Raw genomic sequence first — 18,998 nt, 5'->3', positions numbered from 1 at the left:
ATGACAACATATTTATTTCAAACAATATTGACTTCAGTTTATAAAAAAACAAATACAATAAAGTGAAGCACAATAAAATGAGTTATGAGTGAAGTTTCATTAATGTTCACTCCCTTTTATATTCTATTGGTGTGACAAAAATATGGCATATATACTTTATAATATCATGCAGAATTGTTATTATTGCTGTATCCCAAAAGCTCCATACATAATCTCTTTATCTCTTCCTTTTTTCCATCAAGGCCTTGGAATCTAGTGATCTATAATTGCCTCTGATTTATTTTTTTTTCAAGATGTCATAGAATTAGGTCCATAGACAGAGACGAAATCTTCAGATTAGTTTTTATTTAGCAATATAGTTGTAAGATTACTCCTTCTGTTTCTACCTTGATAGCTAATATGCCCTTTTAAAATAATATTCTGTATAGAAAAAAATAATAATAATCTGTATAAATGTATAGTTTATTTTTAATCCATAGTCTATGACAGATGTTACTTCCAAAGTTTGGCATTATAAATCAAGTTGATATAAATATCATGTGTGGTTTTGTGTGTGTGTTTGTGTGTGTGTGTGTGTGTGTGTATAGAAATAAGATGTTCAAATCTTTGAGTGAACACTAAGGAGCATCATTACCCTATATTAAAAATCTGTTTAGATTTTTACTTACCAGGTAAATTAACTTTCTATTAGGAAATAGCTTACAAAATTGAAAAGAAGAAAGTGACTTTGTTTTGTCAAATTTTAATTCAGAACTCTCTGAAACCTAATGTCCTGAAAGAAGATCCAACAAGGGACCTGAAACAGCTTCTCCAAGAGTTGAGAAGTGTGATCAACGAGGAAACCCCCATGTCTCTGAGCAAGACAGAGGAAGATCCAATAGCAGCCCCTCTGAGCATCTCCTATGGGTTTGTGTCAGGTTCCTCCTCAGTCCATCTATGCATGCAGCCCAGCAGGAGGGCCCTTCTCAACAGTAGCTTGTCAGTGAACCATTTCTGTGTTACTCTGCCACTATGCCAGCAGCTGAGCAGCATGAGTTGAAATAACATGACCAAGTATTTCTTTACCAGGGCAAAAATGTGACTTGGAATCATGCAAAAAGTAACAACTTGCCATCAAGACAAATTTCTTTTCAGAAAGTGAGCGAGCAAGGAATTACTCAGTTTACATTTGGTTAGTAATTTAAAGTTTCCAACAGATTTTACAGCCATGATTTGACTAGTCTTTTGCAACTGTTATGGAGAAGACAGGTAATTTTATTTAGCCCATCATACAAAATAGAAAAACACAGTTTCAATAGATAAAACTTTCCTGCTGCTCCAAGTTTGATAGTGAAACTAAGACTAGAACCCTGAGAGATTATTTTTCACTCTCCAGGTGTAAGCTAATAGGAAAACCTGGGTTCTTGAGTTAGTTATTTACACCAATGGCTTTTATCAAATTGATCAAAGGTCACATCTGGGAAGGATTTATCTAGTTCACCATTTCTTCCCTGTATGATTGTACAAGCCAATAGATTCTCAAATTCAGCTCAAATAGTATAAAGTTTTGTGTATTATTGTTAGATTAACTTAAATATTTTAAGATATAAATATAATGTATTGCTATATTTGGGTAACAAAGATTAACTGCATATTAATATTATAACATTTTGTAATACTGGTTTTCTGGTTATATGAAAGATGTCTAAAAGTTATACTTTCTGAAACAATATATTTAAATTATCTAGTTTCTTAAGCTATTTAATTAGTAGGTATTAGCTCAAGGTAATAGCTGGGTTGATCTAATTTTGTTGATAATATTATTTATAATAAACTTTTAGTAATGATCTACTACCCAGAATATTAGTTCAGCCTCAGAAAACTTGCCAGGAATGCATCAGTGGTCACTCCATCAACAAATGCTTGTATGGGTAGAGCAGAGTATGTTCATGTTTGTTAGAGCTCTGAAATATGCCTCCTAGACTAGGGCAGCTTTATTTAGTTCATTTGCTAGACAAGTAAATTTAGATACAGATTGAGTTGCTTTCTTCTATGAGACAAAGAGATAAAACCAAATGTAAGGTCTAGAGAAGTGGCTCAGCAGTCAAGTGCATCAACTACACACATAAGACCAAGAGTCATGTCCTAAAACACACACACACATACACACTTGTACAAGTGTGTGTTTACTTGTACAAGTAAAATAATTCTGATATCCAGAGACAATTCAAAAAAATTATGGCTTCCCAGATCTAAGTTCTGTCACTATTGATGAACTTGAATTATATGTGCTATTATGCTATACTAAAGGCTAATATTTTTGGTTCCTCTTTTAATTTTCTGTACTCCTGCAAATGACTTTGTCATCAAATGCTGAACTCAGCCTAACACTTTAAAGAGTCCATGCTACAAAAGTTTTTCTGAGTTTATGAATTCCATGGGTAGTCTTGTGCAAGAATTGCTTGGAAATTTAGTATCTCCTTTGGTACCTTGAAGAATAAAAGGCATATGAAAAATGATTGGTTCTGAAAGTGCACCAAATCTGGAACTTTTTTATGTTTAATTGATTTTCTTTTGTTGTTGTTGTTGTTTGGTTGGTTGGTTTTGGGCCACACCAGGTGGCACTCAGGGATTAATTTCTGGTTCTGAGCTGAGAAATCACTCCTGGCAAGCGGGGGAGACCATATGGGATGCTGGGAATCAAACCTGGCTATGACCCTGGTGGGCAGTGTGCTAGAAATGCCCAATCACTGTACTGTCACTCTGTCCCTTTCTATGTTTAATTGAGTTATATGTGTTTTTGCAGAGAGGATAGAGTAAGAAATTGCACTACTGAATCAAGCCTGAGAGTAGAGATGAGCCATAGGTAAGCAAAATCTGAGCTTCTGAATCTAATTATCTAAGACGTTTATATGAGGGCAGGTAATTTGAGAAGTTTATCTTGACTGTTTACTTGAGACCTGCTAGGCATTTGGAATTCCTTGAAGCTGTTATATTGAGACTAAGAAGTGAAATGTACAAAAGTAATTTTTTTCCTAGAAGTCAATTTAATGGGAGTACTGCATTCACTTTTTAAAAATGAGATGTTTTTACCCATATAAAGATATTTATATAAAATCCAACAAGAAAAATTGAAATATATTTCTACATTTACCAATTTAAAGTGAAACTCAAGAATTTGGGGAATTTATATGTCATTTTTAAATCTTTTAAAATAGGTGTGGAAAGGGTAAGATCCGGGGCACAGCTTGAAATTGTGATTTGGTTTTGTGGAGTCTAGGGAAGATAGCTCTCAACAGTCCCATATCAGGAAGTATCCTCAAGCAGGGGGATTTCTCAGGAACCAAATCTGGCAGCAAGCAAAAGTCTACTGTGAAGGGAAGTGAAGGAAGAGAGGCCACCAAGAGCAACTCAGTAGCAGCAGACTGTCAGTTACTAGATTTTTTTATCTTTTTGTTTGTTTTTGTTTTGGGGCCACACCCGGTGATGCTCAGGGGTTACTCCTGGCTATGCGCTCAGAAATCGGTCCTGCTCCCGGATTAGGGGACCATATGGGACTCCGGGGGTTCGAAAAACGGTCCGTCCTAGGCTAGCATGGGCAAGGCAGCTGCCTTACCCCTTGTGCCACGGTTCCAGCCCCAGTTGCTAGACTTTTAATTGAAATTATTTTTTAAAGCTCAAGGATTGATGTCAATAGTTCTAAATAAAGACTATTTCTAGGCCAGAGAGATAGCACAGAGGGAGGGCATGGCATATACCTTGCATGGAGCCAAACGTAGGTTCGAATCAGAACATCCCATATGGTCCCCGAGCCTGCCAGGAGTGATTTTTTTTCTTTCTTTCTTTCTTTTTCTTTCTTTCTTTCTTTCTTTCTTTCTTTCTTTCTTTCTTTCTTTCTTTCTTTCTTTCTTTCTTTCTTTCTTTCTTTCTTTCTTTCTTTCTTTCTTTCTTTCTTTCTTTCTTTCTTTCTTTCTTTCTTTCTTTCTTCTTTCTTTCTTTCTTTCTTTCTTTCTTTTTCTTTCTTTCTTTTTTCTCTTTCTTTCTTTCTTTTTCTCTCTTTCTTTCTTCTTTCTGTCGTTCTTTCTTTCTCTTCTTTCTTTCTTTTTCTTTCTTTCTCTCTTTCTTCTTTCTTTCTCTCTTTCTTCTTTCTTTCTTTCTTCTTTCTTCTTTCTTTCTTTTGTTCTTTCGTTCTGTGTTTCTTTCTTTCTGTCGTTCTTTCTTTTTCTTTCTTTCCTTCTCTCTTCCTTCTTTTTCTTTCTTTCTTCTTTCTTTTTCTTTCTTTCTTCTTTCTTTCTCTTTCTTTCTTCTTTTTCTTTCTTTCTCTTTCTTTTTCTTTCTTTCTCTCTTCCTTCTTTCTTCTTTCTTCTTTCGTCTTTCTTTTTCTCTTCTTTCTCTCTCTTTCTCTTTCTTCTCTCTTTCTTTCTTTCTTTCTTTCTTTCTTTCTTCTTTCTTTCTTTCTTTCTTCTTTCTTTCTTTCTTTCTCTTTCTTTCTTTCTTCTTTCTTTCTTTCTTTCTTTCTTTCTTCCTTCCTTCTTTCTTTCTTTCTTTCTCTCTTTTTCTTTCTTTCTTTCTTTCTTTTTCTTTCTTTCTTCTTTCTTCTTTCTTTCTTTCTTTTTCTTTCTTTCCTTCTCTCGTCCTTCATTTTCTTTCTTTCTTCTTTCTTTTTTTTCTTTCTTCTTCTTTCTTTCTCTTTCTTTCTTCTTTTTCTTTCTTTCTTTCTTTTTTTCTTTCCTTCTCTCTTCCTTCTTTTTCTTTCTTTCTTCTTTCTTTCTTTCTTCTTTCTTTTTCTCTTCTTTCTCTCTCTTTCTCTTTCTTCTATCTTTCTTTCTTTCTTTCTTTCTTTCTCTCTTTCTTTCTTTCTTTCTTTTTTTCTTAAATAATTTTTATTTTGGGGCCGGGCGGTGGCGCTGGAGGTAAGGTGCCTGCCTTGCCTGCGCTAGCCTAGGACGGACCGCGGTTCGATCCCCCGGCGTCCCATATGGTCCCCCAAGAAGCCAGGAGCAACTTCTGAGCGCATAGCCAGGAGTAACCCCTGAGCGTCACAGGGTGTGGCCCAAAAACCAAAAAAAAAAAATAATTTTTATTTTGACCACAGTGGATTAAAAATTATTCACAGTAATATTTTAGGTACATAGTGACATTGAATCAGGGGAATTCCCACCACCAGTGTTGTTCTCCCTCCATCCCTGTTCCCAGTGTGCATCCCACATTCCCCTCCTTTGACTTCCGGGCTGCTAGTATAAGTGGTCCCCTCTGTGTCTAGCTTGTTGTAGATTGGGTATCGATATCTGTTGTTGGCTTTGGATTTGGTGTTTAAGTCTGATCATTTTTTATTTCTACTCGATGTTCATATGACTGGTCTTGGTACCCTCCATTATTTCTCCTCTAATTTGTGAGGTAGAACAAGAGGTTCAAGTTATGTGGTGCTTTTAGAAGGAAAGGGGAAAAAAGGGGGCAAAACGGGAGCGATTTCTGAGTGCAGAACCAGGATTAACTCCTGAGCGCGGCCAGGTGTGACCCAAAAACTGAAAAAAAAAAAAAAAAGAAGAAGAAGAAGAAGAAGAAGAAGAAGAAGAAGAAGAAGAAGAAGAAGAAGAAGAAGAAGAAGAAGAAGAAGAAGAAGAAGAAGAAGAAAAAAGACTACTTCTGAGAATTGATTTTAGCTGAAAAACTATTGATAATTTGTCATTTGCAATTTGTCATTAATTTACGACACAATTATCTTCAGTAATTAAGTCCTCAATATCAACTGTGAGTATACATAGTCCTTCAGTGTAACAGTAAAGAAACTTTCTAATTTGTTACCCTCACTCTTGTGTTATTTTCTCTTAAAAATACTCCTGATTCCCCGCCCCCAAAAAAAGATACCGAAAAAAGGAGTTGGAGAGATAGCATGGAGGTAAAGGATTTGCTTTGCATGCAGAAGGATGGTGGTTCGTATCCCAGCATCCCATATGGTTTCCCGAGCCTGCCAGGAGCAATTTCTGAGCATAGAGCCTGGAGGAACCCCTGAGCGCTGCCAGGTGTGACCCCCCAAAAAAAAAATACTCCTGATTCCCAAAAAGAAGTTCTTTTCATTTTTGTCCTTAAGTTTTTATCCATACTGTGTCTGCCACATAAATCACCATTGTTGTACCCCTTTAAATCTATGTTTTAAAAAAGAAGAAGAAAAGGGAAATTTGAGGCTGGAGAAACAGTGCAGTGGGTAGGGCACTCGCCTTGCATATGGCTGATTCAGGTTCGATCTCTGGCATTTTATATATTTCCCCCCAAGTTTCACTAGGAATGATTCCAGGAGTATCCATGAGCATCAACAGGTGTTGCCCAAAATTCAAAGAAAAGAAAATCTCTCCTTTATTTTTTTTTTTGTTTTTTTTTTGTTTGTTTGTTTGTTTTTGGGCCACACCCGGCGGTGCTCAGGGGTTACTACTTCTGGCTGTCTACTCAGAAATAGCTCCTGGCAGGCACGGGGAACCATACGGGACACCGGGATTTGAACCAACCACCTTAGGTCCTAGATCGTCTGATTGCAAGGCAAACACCGCTGTGCTATCTCTCCGGGCCCTCCTTTAATTCTATGTTTGTCTATTGCAATGCTCAGAGGAACATTTTATTTTTTTTCACTAAGTTAAAATAACACCAAATATTCAATGGTCTCTAATTTCTCCCATCCCTTTACCAACAGAAGCAACAACTCATTTAGGGAATCCACAGAAGGCAGCAAATCAAGTGATAGCAGGTAATAGTAGTTACTGTTAGTCCTTTGATGTCAAAATGGCTCTTTCAATTTTTAATCATTATTTCTAAATACCATAAACTGCCAATGATGCATCACTTAGCATATTAGTCCCTTAACATAAAAAAGTGAACAAGCCAGACACTGGCTCTGCCCTGAAGTTATTATAGCTCTTAACACTTGTATTTTGACCACCTGCCTAAAAACTAAACTTATGTCTATCTTTTCTATCTCTAACACTTATAAAAATAGAGATAGTATAACTATATGTCATTATATAAATGGCCTGCCTGAATGTGTAAGGACCAGAATTTAGTCCCTGACACTGAAAAATTTTTTTAATCTTTAGAGCCAGGGAGATATTTTAAAGGACTGGAGGGCATGCATTGCATGTGGAAGCCCTGGGTTCAAATTCTAAGCATCATGTGGTCCTGAGTTCTGTCTGGAATGACCCCTGATTACTCACTGGGAGTGCCCTGCATAAAGTTAGTGGTTATGGCCAAAAATTAGGAAATGAAAATAAAACTTATTTATTTTCTTCTTATTACTATTATTATTTTGTTTTGGAGGCCATGCCCAGGAGAGCTCTATTCCTGGCTCTATTCTGCACTATAACTAAAATTGCACAAAAATCAGTCATGTGCTCTCTTTGGCCATTAATAAAGTAATGAGCACAAAAGTGTGGGAGAAAATTTTTAAATAAAGTCCATATTATAATATATTCTTCATGTATTATTCCTGCTGTATGAATATGCAACAAATTTCAGTCTTTCTATAAGTTACATGATGTGTTTGAAGAAGAGAGAATGATGAGGAAAAGATGGGTCCTAATTCTTTGCATTCAAATTGGAAAGAAGAGATTTTTCAATATTTTATAAAGTGCCCTGAAAAACATGAAACAAATTTAAAAAAAATTTTTTTAAATATGGAACGCTTCCCAAATTTGCATGACATCCTTGCTCAGGGGCCATGCTAATCTTCTTTGTATCGTTCCAATTTTAGTATATGTGCTGCAGAAGCAAGCACAAATTTTAAAAATTTAATGCACTTTAATACTCTATACTGTGACAAGTTAATCATTTTAAAATCATATGCCTGAATGAATGAGAAAGAATAATACAATTACTGGATTTATTACATTTCACTGTAATCACACCTTTTCTTTAATCAACATCTTACAGAATGCTTCTTTTCTTTTCTTTTTTTACTTTTAACATTTTTTTAATCAAGTAATGTAGCTGTTTGAAACAGGAAACTTAACGACAGTTGAATAGAATAAAGGGAAGGGTTACTCTGTTGATCTCCTGTGACTAAAATCATGTAGGTTTGATTTCTATTGGAAATTTGTCACCAGACTAAACATTGGTTTAAGCCAAAATTTTTCGTTAGTCGTAGAACCCCTGAATGTTTCTTCAAATTAAAGAGGAAAAAAAAAATCTTTGAAACTCATTATCTTGACCCTATGTTGAATCCAATTTGGCTAAATATAAACAGGTCATTGGTATGTCACAAATTATCTTGACTAATAAAAGTAGATCAGTCTATGACAAAGAATTTTAAAGCTATAAACATTGGAGGTTGCAAAAACTTTTTCTTTGGTGTGACAAAGCACATTCCATCCAGGTTTATGGCTCCTGCTTCATTATCAACCTAGCAAACTCAAAAGGCGACTAGAGACCAATTTTCTCTCTCCAATCAAGAATCTTAGATTTTAAAATTATATCAAGCTAACAAGGTTTATTATAATAATTGTATAATTTCAATGTGAAAAAAACTTCACATACATTTGTTAAGGTTTCATTATAATCTGTGATATGGATTACAAATAAGGGTTCAGAGAGGTGAATGTTAACCCAGTATTTTAAACAAAATAAACCCCATGGATTCTTCACTCCCACAACAAATTTTATATGTTAAAGAATAAAATTTAAGAAGAATTTCTCAGGTAGAACTCATATTCACCTGCATTTCTATTAGTTTAACAAGGCAAGTAATTTACAAAGAAGTCATTCCAAATCTTCCAAGTTCCAGAAGACTAGTGTGTCTGGCCCTAGTTACCTGCTGCACTCAGTGGCCCATCACACAATGCTTGGTGCATGGCTATATTCAATGTGAAATAAAAAGACCCTAAGTCTTAGACCAAAATATAGGCTCTGACTTTGAGACATGCTTTTAGCTTTTGTTAAACAAGACATGTTTGGGAAGAAAAAAAACCAAAGCCACAAACAACTACCCCCCCCCCTATATTTGAAACATATCAATACTTTTTTGGCAAGATAGTAACCCTAATATGAAAAAGTATACTCTATGTCTAAATGTAAAGGCATTAGGAAACATATCATATTATCAGGAGAAAATCCACAATGAACAAAAAAGGACAGTATATCTAGACTATCTTGAAATGGTGTTTTAAGAGCAAAAGCTGGAGTTTTAAGTTTTTTTGTTTTTTGCTAGCAATTAAGAGTACCTTTTCCTGCTTCCCCAAATAAATCATAGATTATTTATCTTCCAAAATTTCAAGTTTCCCTTAGTGCAAAGCAACAGCTACAGACACATAAAATGCTCATTTATTACTGTAGTAATTCCCCTAGCTCATCCAATGTGCAATGTACAAAGGCTACAATTTGGGGGCAAGTTTACACAACTCAAAAACAAACAAAAGAAAACAAACAAAAAAAACAATTCCAGTTTTAAAACCTGCTCTTAAAATTCTTCATAGGATACTCAGGCCACTTTCACTTTTAAGATGAATGTATTGCATTGTCATTTGATTATCAGTCCACGTTGACATGGTAATTAAAGTTATCTTTCAAATGCCAATGTGAGGACCAAAGATAAGACTTTATTTATTATAAATTATACTTCTTAAGGACTGAATAAGGTAATTACAGCTAAGTTTTGTTTACATTCTGCTGAAGACCTCTTGGGCTCAGCTTATCTCCAAGATCCCACGTATCTTGAAGGAAATGTACGACACAACCCTTTTGGAAGAAGAGGTGATTATTAGCTGGTCAGAAAAGGCCTCTAAGAAATATGTCTCAAAAGAACTTGCCAAAGATATTTGTGTCAAAGCAGACCATTTATAAAATGGTTGAGGGAAGCAGAAGAAACATCTGGCAGTGAAGAAGATGATGAAGATGAGAATATTGAGATGGTATATTTGAAGATATACAGTGTACCGAATGTTTCTTAACCTAGAAATGTCAGCAACCAAATTAAAACAATGAAAGTCCATTTACTCAGAACTAAATACAAAAATAAAAATTCTGGGATCAGCGCGTTGGCACTAGAGGTAAGGTGTCTGCCTTGCCAGCGCTAGCCTAGGATGGATCGCTGTTCGATCCCCTGGTGTCCCATATGGTCCCCCCAAGCCAGGGGCAATTTATGAGCACTTAGCCAGGAGTAACCCCTGAGCATCAAATGGGTGTGGCCAAAAACCCAAAAAAATAATAATGCTAAATAATGCTATAAATAATAAAAATAATCCAGTTAGACTGTTGCCATTTGCAATTTAGGGTTACAGGACCATAGATAATGACAGAGGAATCTTGAAGAACTGGTGAAAGAATAGGGCTAGTGGTCTGCAACTATAAAATGGCTTCATTACTTTTATAGATATATAACTCAAAAAATTAAAAATGCACTTGAAAAATAAAGAACTCAACACTGGAGAGATAGCACAGTGGGTAAAGTGCTCACCTTACGCATAACTTTGGTTTGATTCCTAGCACAGCATAAGATCCCCCAAACCAGAAATACGTCCTTAGCACCAACAAATGTGACCCAAAACCAAATGAGAGAGAGGGAGAGAGAGAGAGAGAGAGAGAGAGAGAGAGAGAGAGAGAGAGAGAGAGAGAGAGAGAGAGAACTGTTGTAATAATATTCTCATATTGGTTTCCAAACACAATTAACACTGTGGTTTATTTCAACTAATTCAAATCAGCTTTATTTCTTTATAAATTAATGCTACTAATATTCTTGATTGTTTCATTTTTGTCAGTAGTTTCTTAATTTTAAATAAATCATATCAAATGTAAATTTTATTTAAGATTTCATTTCAGAATTCAGAAGAGAAATACTGGGTCTTATAACTATTATGATACAGAAAGTAAATTTTGAAGGTAATGTAACTCTGGCTCTTCCTTTATGGAGTAAAGAGCATTTTGTGCAATTTAGGACTGTGTCTGCCATCCTGAATTTATATTTTAAATTATCATTTCTCCTGGTTTAGTTTACTTTGTCCCTAAATCCTAGTGTAGTATTTGGAATGCCTGCATGACCATTCTTTATTTTTTTAATTTAGTAATTTATTTATTTAAGCACCATAGATATAAAAATGTTTGTAGTTGGGTTTCAGTCATCTAATGAACAGCCTTTCACCAGTATAACTTTCTCGCCACCAATGTTCTCCATGACCATTCTTATGCTTCCAGAGAGCCAGTAGCATTACATAACGGAGACCTAGAGGATCATTCTGGTTGCTTTGCATTTACATCTCTAGGTGAGTTTCCAATGAAAACACAAAGGTGGGCTTTCCTTGAACCCCTGTACTGGCTCCCCACTTCCATAAGAGTAAAAGTCAAAGTCATTAGCCTGTAAGTCCTCATTGATCTCTGGTCTCATTACCTTTTGCTCCTCCTTCATTCACTCAGCTTTATACACCCTTGAACTGCTCCTTGTTTCAGTACTTGAAAAGGATCACTTCTATACTGAAACTATCACTGCTCACTCTTAATATTCACTTCTTTTAAGCAATTTGGGGGGAGGGGTTGGGCCACACCCGGCCGTGCTCAGGGGTTACTCCTGGCTGTCTGCTCAGAAATAGCTCCTGGCAGGCACGGGGGACCATATGGGACACGGGGATTCGAACCAACTACCTTAGGTCCTGGATCGGCTGCTTGCAAGGCAAACACCGCAGTGCTATCTCTCCGGCCCCAGCAATATTTTTTAAGCACTTTCCCACCGAGACTTAATTCTCACTTGCTTATCTGAAAAGTATAACCTCTCACACTTCCAAGTACACCCAATCTTTTTTTTTTCTTCTTCAAATTACTCTACCTTTTGATACTATTTATGTTGTTTACCGTGCTGCCTCCTCTTAGACACTTCAAAAGGATAGATGTCTTTAGCTGTTAAGTTCCCTGATATATCCCATGGTCTTAGAACCTTCCTGGCACTAATAGGTGCTCAGTTAATACTTGGTGAGTAGAAGGGAATGGAAGAAAAGAAGGACTGGAGAATGGAGGGTTATCGATCTTATTTCCAAAGATTTTTGAACATTATACTTTCTAAAACAGAAATGCATAAAATGATCAAAAGAAATTCATCACTTGGAAAGCAAAATGAAATAGCTTAGAGTAAAAATGAGAGAGAAAAATAGAAGCATTATAGAAAAATTCCTCGGATGGAATGAATGTTTATGTGATGCATATGACCAAAAATAATAAAAACATGATAGGCCCTATAAAGGGAATCATATGAGTCATTTTTAAACTAAGAAGGATGGAAAATAACTATAGATAACACATTGCATTTGAAGGATGAATTAACAGACTTCTGATCTTCCTATAAAGAAAAAGAATAAAATCCTGTAAATAATAATTTAGCACATTTTAGCTGTAAATTTATATACAAAGAACATTTATTTGGTGTGAGGTGAAAGAAATGGGTGAAAGATAGAGTACCACGGTCTTTTTTTGTTAAATAAAAGTGTGTCAATAAACATCTAAAATCAAACATAATATTCCTAAAGTAACTATGGTTTCACAACTTTCATATCTTATGAGAAGTTTTAAAAATAAATATTTTGGGGAGTAAAGCAATTATTTGAAATTAAACAGTTCTTCAGGTGTTATCTTACCCCATGTTTTGTTGTGTTCTGTTACACCATAAAGAATGCAGTGTTTTCATTGGCCTAATTTAGGCCCTAATAGGGCCTAATAGATTAATGTCAATGAGTGTATATATCTTTATCATACTTCATCATTACCTGAGACATATTACTAATTACTATTATATCAGTTTACTGCTGCTATCACATTTCAACTGAATATAAACATTGCAGCGATTATGTATATTTTCTTGTACAGTTAAAGTTCATATAGATAAACCTCACATTTTCTATTTTACATTCTCTCTGGTATTATACTTAAATATTTAGTGTTTAATATATTTCTGTGGAAATCTTTTGCTTCTGGTTTTCCGAAAGTTTTCTGTATTTCATCTTTATTTGTTTTTTGTTTTAGTTTGCTTTTGGTTTTGGGGTCTCACCCACTAACATCATTCAGGGAGAACCACTCCTGATGGTGCTTGATGATCCGTGAGGTGCAGGGATCAAACCCAGACCTTCTACATTGCAAAACATGATCTCCAGCCATTAAGCTACCTCCTTGTCTCTTGTTCTCATTTTTGAAGAATATTTTACTGAGCATAAAAAAAGTTGACCTTTTTATACTTTGAAATATGGTTGTAGTGAATTCTGACTTATTTCTATTAGTAAACCATCTCTGAAATTAATTATGATTCACTTAAATGTAAATTACCTTTTTTTTTGATCTGGCAGCCTTAGATTGTGCTTGTCTTTGGTTTTTAGCAACCCTCTTATAATTATTATTTTGTTGTTTATTGTTGTTGTTGTTGTTTTTGGGCCACACCTGGTGGGCTCAGCGGTTACTCCTGGTCTGTGCTCAGAAATCACTTCTGGCAGGCTTGGGGGATCATATGAAATGCCAGGAATTGAACCCAGGTTTGTCCAAGTTCGGCTACATGCAAGGCAAATGCCCTACCATTGTACTATCTCTCTGGCCCCCTAGCAACACATTTTTATATGTAGGTATTTTTTATATAGAGATATATAGTTATATATTTATAATTTTATATAAATATACCCTTTTATATGTGTAATATATTTATTTTGTTATAAACTATAAACATATTTATGATACAAAATTTATACCTACATGACATTTATATAACATATTTTTATATATAAATATATAAATATTACATCTATATAACATATGTTATACATATATAAATATTTTAAATGTATTTTATATAGATATATTGTACACCACATAAAAAGAATTTTTTGGAGGTTAGGATAAATCTGTGGCAATCTCTGCCTTCTTTAATCAAACCTTGGGGTATATAACTGTTACCTGCATCTATTATCTGTATAGTTTTCCTCGATTTTCTTCATTGTTATTCTGTTTTCCTTCATATCCTGGTTAATTTCTAGTATGGACCAATATCTATAAAATTAATGGGTTTGAGGCTGAGAAAGAGATTATCGCCCTCCCAAAGACAATTTATGCATGCTTCCGGTACATGCTAAGAATTTTATGCATGGCTTCTGGGTACACACATAAGGACCAATCAATCCCAGATATGTATACATTCAATCAAGGAGTTTATGATTATTTTGAAGCTACAGGGCCAGAGATAGAGTAGGGCATTTGCCTTGCACACAACCGACCCAGGACAGACTTGGGTTTCAACTCCCGGCATCCATTTTGGTCCCCTGAGGCTGCCAGGGGCAATTTCTGAGTGCCGAACCCAGATTAACCCCTGAGCTCAAAAACAAAACAAAAACAAGATTATTTAAAGCTAGACCTTAAAGTCCCTGAGAGCAGATCTAGCTCCTATTCATCTTTACTCTTCAAACAAGAACGTTTTTTCCAGTTATTCATACTTTTCAGTTCTAACCCAAACCCTTTTGTGTTTACTAGAACACCCCCTTCCTTTTGGAACAATTCCTCATGGAAGCTTGACTTTCTCAGCAATACAACGTATTACATATAATTAATTCTGGCTGGCTTTTTTGTTTTTTTGCCTTTGTTTTTGCAAAATTTTAGCCACACCATCTGTGAAAAATCTAGCTTCTCGTTCATTCCATTCTTCTAAGAAGTCTCCAGTTCACTCACGTCTAACTAGTTCAGCTGAAGATTCAGTAGGTTCTGCATCACATTATAGACCTACCAAAACTCATTCGCCTGCTGCTTCTATTAAATGTAAGTGTGAGAGAATATAATGACATCAATTTATTTCTTACTCCGGTGAATGGAACATTCTTTTTAATAAGAGATTTAATGACATTTTTTACAAGTCTTTGATGTATTATATAAGTTGGTATTAAGTAGAACAGGTATTGTACACACAGTATCAAATCCACAATTAATGATGTAGGTAATATTTTTTCTATTCTCAGACATAACTTTTTCTCTATTTTAAGATTTTAAAATAAGTGTTCTTTTAAATATGGCCACTTTTCTTTTTTATATGTTCTTATGGCCCTCTTCAGTCACAAGTTTAGCAATCTTTTCTTTTCATTCTTATGGCTGGCCATCAGGCAGAACCTTGCTGTGCTGGGAATTGAACCCAGGACCTCTTGAGCCAAATCTCTGGCCCCAGAATGTTCTTTTTAAAAAGTTAAGTGCCCTTATTTGCAAGACAATTGGAAAAATAGTTTGATTTAGAACAAGTGCTTGATAAATAAGTACATATTATAGAAAAATAATAGTAAATCAGATTGGTTTGGGTTTGCAATAAAATTGTATTCAAAATATTACTGAATATTTTGGTAAGGCAGTTTTTTTATTCTAAAATAATGTTGAAATTTTTATTTTTTTAAAACAAGGTGTTTCATGACCTTTTAAAGGAATACTTCTTAAAAGAAACATTAACTAGACTTTTAATATCACAGCTAAGCAATTTTCTAATAGCTTCACAGTCTCAGCCAATAGAAACAACAGGGAAAACGTGCAGGAAGCTTCAGAACAGACTGGAAAGCTTACAAACGCTGGTAGAAGACTTACAGCTGAAGAATCAAGGTACTGCATACATTTGGGGGAATCGTCTCCCAGAAAGAATATGCACTTTCCCTACATGTTTCCTATCTGAAAATATTGAATTAGCAATTAAGTAACTCTAGTCAAAATATAAAGGGTATAAATCACTATTAAACTCTGGATTAATTATGTAAGTCTTTTTATCTATTTGGACTAACCAGTTCTCGGTAGAATACATAATTTTAGCAGTTTTTCACATGGGACTTTTCCATACATTATCTTTCTAGTTATTATAACAAATATAGTATTTTATGAGGAGAGCCAGGAGAAGGTTTATATTGATAGCCAGAAGACACAATGAACTTTAGGGCATAAATTCTAAATGGCTATTTCTGTGACTTGAGAAGTTATGGATATGATCTATGGATTTGAGAGGACTGTTCTGCTTTATACTTTTCTGGATTCATGGATACAAAAGACTTTGCCAGAAATAAATTCTGAAATGCATATACTTTCTTATTCCTCCCGTCGCTAGGCAGTATAATTTGATAAATAAAAGATAACCTTTTATTTTTTTCAAAGAATAAATCCTTATAAACTTAATCATAATTTTCTGTTAATATTAATAGTTGCTACTAGCATTTATGAAGCCCTTCCACTCTGTGCCAGGCCTTGTACTTGATACTTTTATTATATGAGCCTCTCAAGGACTCTGGAAGGGCACATGTCATTAAGTTCTAAGTCACACATTAAAGAACTGAGATGGAACTTGAGTCCTGGAAGTTTTGATTCCAATATCCACAGTTTTTAAAACATTAAAGCTATGCCCACTTTTTAGTAAATAAATTTTCAAATCTCTTATTGTGTATATAGAATTAAATATTAAATATAAATATTTTACATTAAATATAAAATCAAATTGTGTATGTAGAAATACCAAGAAAAGGATTTTAAGCTTATCGAGGCTGGAGCAATAGTACAGAGGGTAGGGTGCTTATCTTACATGTGGCTGACCCAAGTTTGAACCCCAGCATCCCATATGGTACACTGCCAGGAGCAATTCCTGAGCAGAGCCATGGTGACCCCTGAGCATTGACAGGTATGGCAAAAACTAAAATAAAAACTAAACCAAAAAATTTCAAGCTTTTTAGTGAGTTTTTAAGAAACATACAAAATTTTATGTTTCCTTTTTTACTGTTTTTTGTTTGTGAGTCACACCCAGCAATGCTCAGTGCTGACTCCTTACTCTGTGCTCAGATATCACTCCTGGTAAACTTGGGGAACTGGGATCAAATCCGGGTGAATCTCATATAAGGCAAATAAATGGCTTACTCACTGTATTATCTTTCTATCCCAGCTTGCTCCCATTTTTTAAAATTCATACTTTCATTATATTTCTATTTATATTTATTTATTATATTTCAATTTACTAAGTAATGCCACCATGTATTAATTCCAATGGAAGACATATGTATAATGTATATAAATTTTTGGTTTGGGGACCACACCAATTCTACTCAGGAATTACTCCTGCCTCAGCCTCCTGGATCACACCTTGTGGGTTATGGAAATCATATGTTGTGCTGGGGAATCGAAGCCAAGTCAGCCTCATGCAAGGCAAGTGCCTTACTTACCTGCTGTGTTATCTCTCTGGCTCCAGACATGTTATATTTGTTTAAAAAATTAAGACACTTTGCTCCAGATTTGTGGCTCAGTAGTGAACTGCAAGCCTTGCATGGAGGAGACCTGGGTTTTTAAAAATGTTATTCCTAGCAATAAAAAGAAACAAGGAAAAGGAAAGAAAGAAATTAAGACCCTTTTATGCTGGATGTATTGTTGGGATAGAAACTATAAAAAAGTTATTAAATAATTTGGGGGGATAAGATTTAAGATCATTTGTCAAAATTTAAAGTATATATATACATATGCTTTGAGCAATAAACTCCCTTCTAGCAATTTATTTTACAGGAATTAATTGTACAAATGCACAAAAGTCTGTTCATAAATGTATTAGCTATAACATTATGTAAAATTGAAAATAAGGGACCAGGAGCTTGTATTTTGCCTTGCATGTCTGGGATCCTGATTGAATCCCCAGCACCACATGGTCCCCCTCACTACAGGGTTTGAGCAGTGCCACATCCTTGGGCCTTGGTATTAAGCTTCCTGACCCAATTGGTGAAGAATTGTCAAGAGTATTCCCAGGGGCCACTGAAGTATCTGGAGAGAAAAAGAGAGAGAAGCAGAGGAGAGAAGAGAGAGAAGAGATAAAGAGAAAAGGTTGATAACTTTGTGCAAGAATTTGAGTAAAGCAATCTATGGAACAGTTCATATCACCTATTTCCATTTGCATTAATAAACTATGTGCATTTGTGCACATGTGGGGGGTGTGTGTGTATGTGTGTGTGTGTGTGTGTGTGTGTGTGTGTGTGTGTGTGTGTAAAACTATTCAAACTGTTTACAGTGATGACCTCTGAGTGGTAGGGTTCAGCACATTGAATAGACAAAGACTGATCTTTGTACCCTTCTGAGGTGTTCAGTTATTTGCAACTAGAATATATTACTTTTAAAATGAGAGTTACTGTGCTCATCTTAAAATAAAGATTTACCCTTAATTTTTTTCCACAGTAATAATTTGTTAAGAGATATGCTTTTTCAACCTTTAAGAATTTCTTCAGTTCAGAAAGTATTCAGTAATAACAAAATGTTTTTTAAGAAACAGAATACAGGGTGCGCGTCGCTGATGAAAAAAAAGCTGCTTTTTTTTAACTATGTCTTGTTAAAATTTTTAGCAATGTCTTCAATGATCAGAAATCAAGAAAAGAGAATACAGAAAGTGAAAGACCAGGAAAAAATGTTATTAAAATGAAACATTGCTTGCCTATCCTTTGCAGAGGGATGATGCCCAAATAATTGTGATGTACTTTAATTAGTGCTCAGTGTACTTTTTTCTTTATATGTGAAAATTTAATAAAATATAATCTGTAAAATATTTTGAAATATGCTGTTCTTAAATGCTTAAAACTTTAAATAGTGTAGCTAGAGGGGAAAGTATTCATACCTTGGGAATTAACTTATGATAATGCCTTGGAATAATTTGGTTTTTTAAACATGCACATGAATATGTTTGTTTAGTTTTTATTTTATTATTTTACTCATCCAAGAATTATAACTGTTACATTTATTGTCTTTATTTTTCAATTAAAAGACATCTGTCTGGGGGAGAAACTTCTTGTATTCACATACAAGTGAAAAATTCAATAGAGCATTCAGAACAGAGCAGGACAAACTCCACTGAACTGACAGGCATGCAGAGTGTGACCCTGAACCCATTATTTGTTCTGTCAACAGCAGGGAAATTATCTAGAGAACAAAACATAGGCTTCCCTAATCAAAGTTCTCAGAGAATTTTCTCTCTCCCGTATTGATTGTGAATGAAAGAGAAAAAAAGGTGGTGGTGGTGGTGGTATTCTCCAGATAGTGGATAAGTTCAA

The 18,998-nt window shown here is 34.9% G+C and overlaps 1 protein-coding gene and 1 non-coding gene across 2 annotated transcripts in view; one reads left to right on the top strand and one right to left on the bottom strand.

Moving 5' to 3' along the window:
- Positions 1-18,373, top strand: part of CCDC158 (coiled-coil domain containing 158) — a 67,157-nt gene extending 48,784 nt beyond the window's left edge. Inside the window, exons 17-23 of the mRNA XM_049790243.1 lie at positions 752-912; positions 2,786-2,845; positions 6,665-6,718; positions 11,149-11,216; positions 14,572-14,727; positions 15,439-15,546; positions 18,297-18,373. Coding sequence (XP_049646200.1) covers positions 752-912; positions 2,786-2,845; positions 6,665-6,718; positions 11,149-11,216; positions 14,572-14,727; positions 15,439-15,546; positions 18,297-18,373 — 684 coding nt within the window. The remainder of the gene's footprint in view (positions 1-751; positions 913-2,785; positions 2,846-6,664; positions 6,719-11,148; positions 11,217-14,571; positions 14,728-15,438; positions 15,547-18,296) is intronic.
- Positions 7,635-7,741, bottom strand: LOC126033044 (U6 spliceosomal RNA). The gene has a single exon (XR_007504200.1). It is a non-coding gene; the product is annotated as a U6 spliceosomal RNA (small nuclear RNA).
- Positions 18,374-18,998: the final 625 nt, after the last annotated feature.

Source organism: Suncus etruscus, chromosome 16 (assembly GCF_024139225.1).
Source record: "Suncus etruscus isolate mSunEtr1 chromosome 16, mSunEtr1.pri.cur, whole genome shotgun sequence".
NCBI classification, from domain to species: domain Eukaryota; kingdom Metazoa; phylum Chordata; class Mammalia; order Eulipotyphla; family Soricidae; genus Suncus; species Suncus etruscus.
Note: the sequence above shows the minus strand (reverse complement) of the source record. Positions and strands in the feature narration are given on the sequence as shown.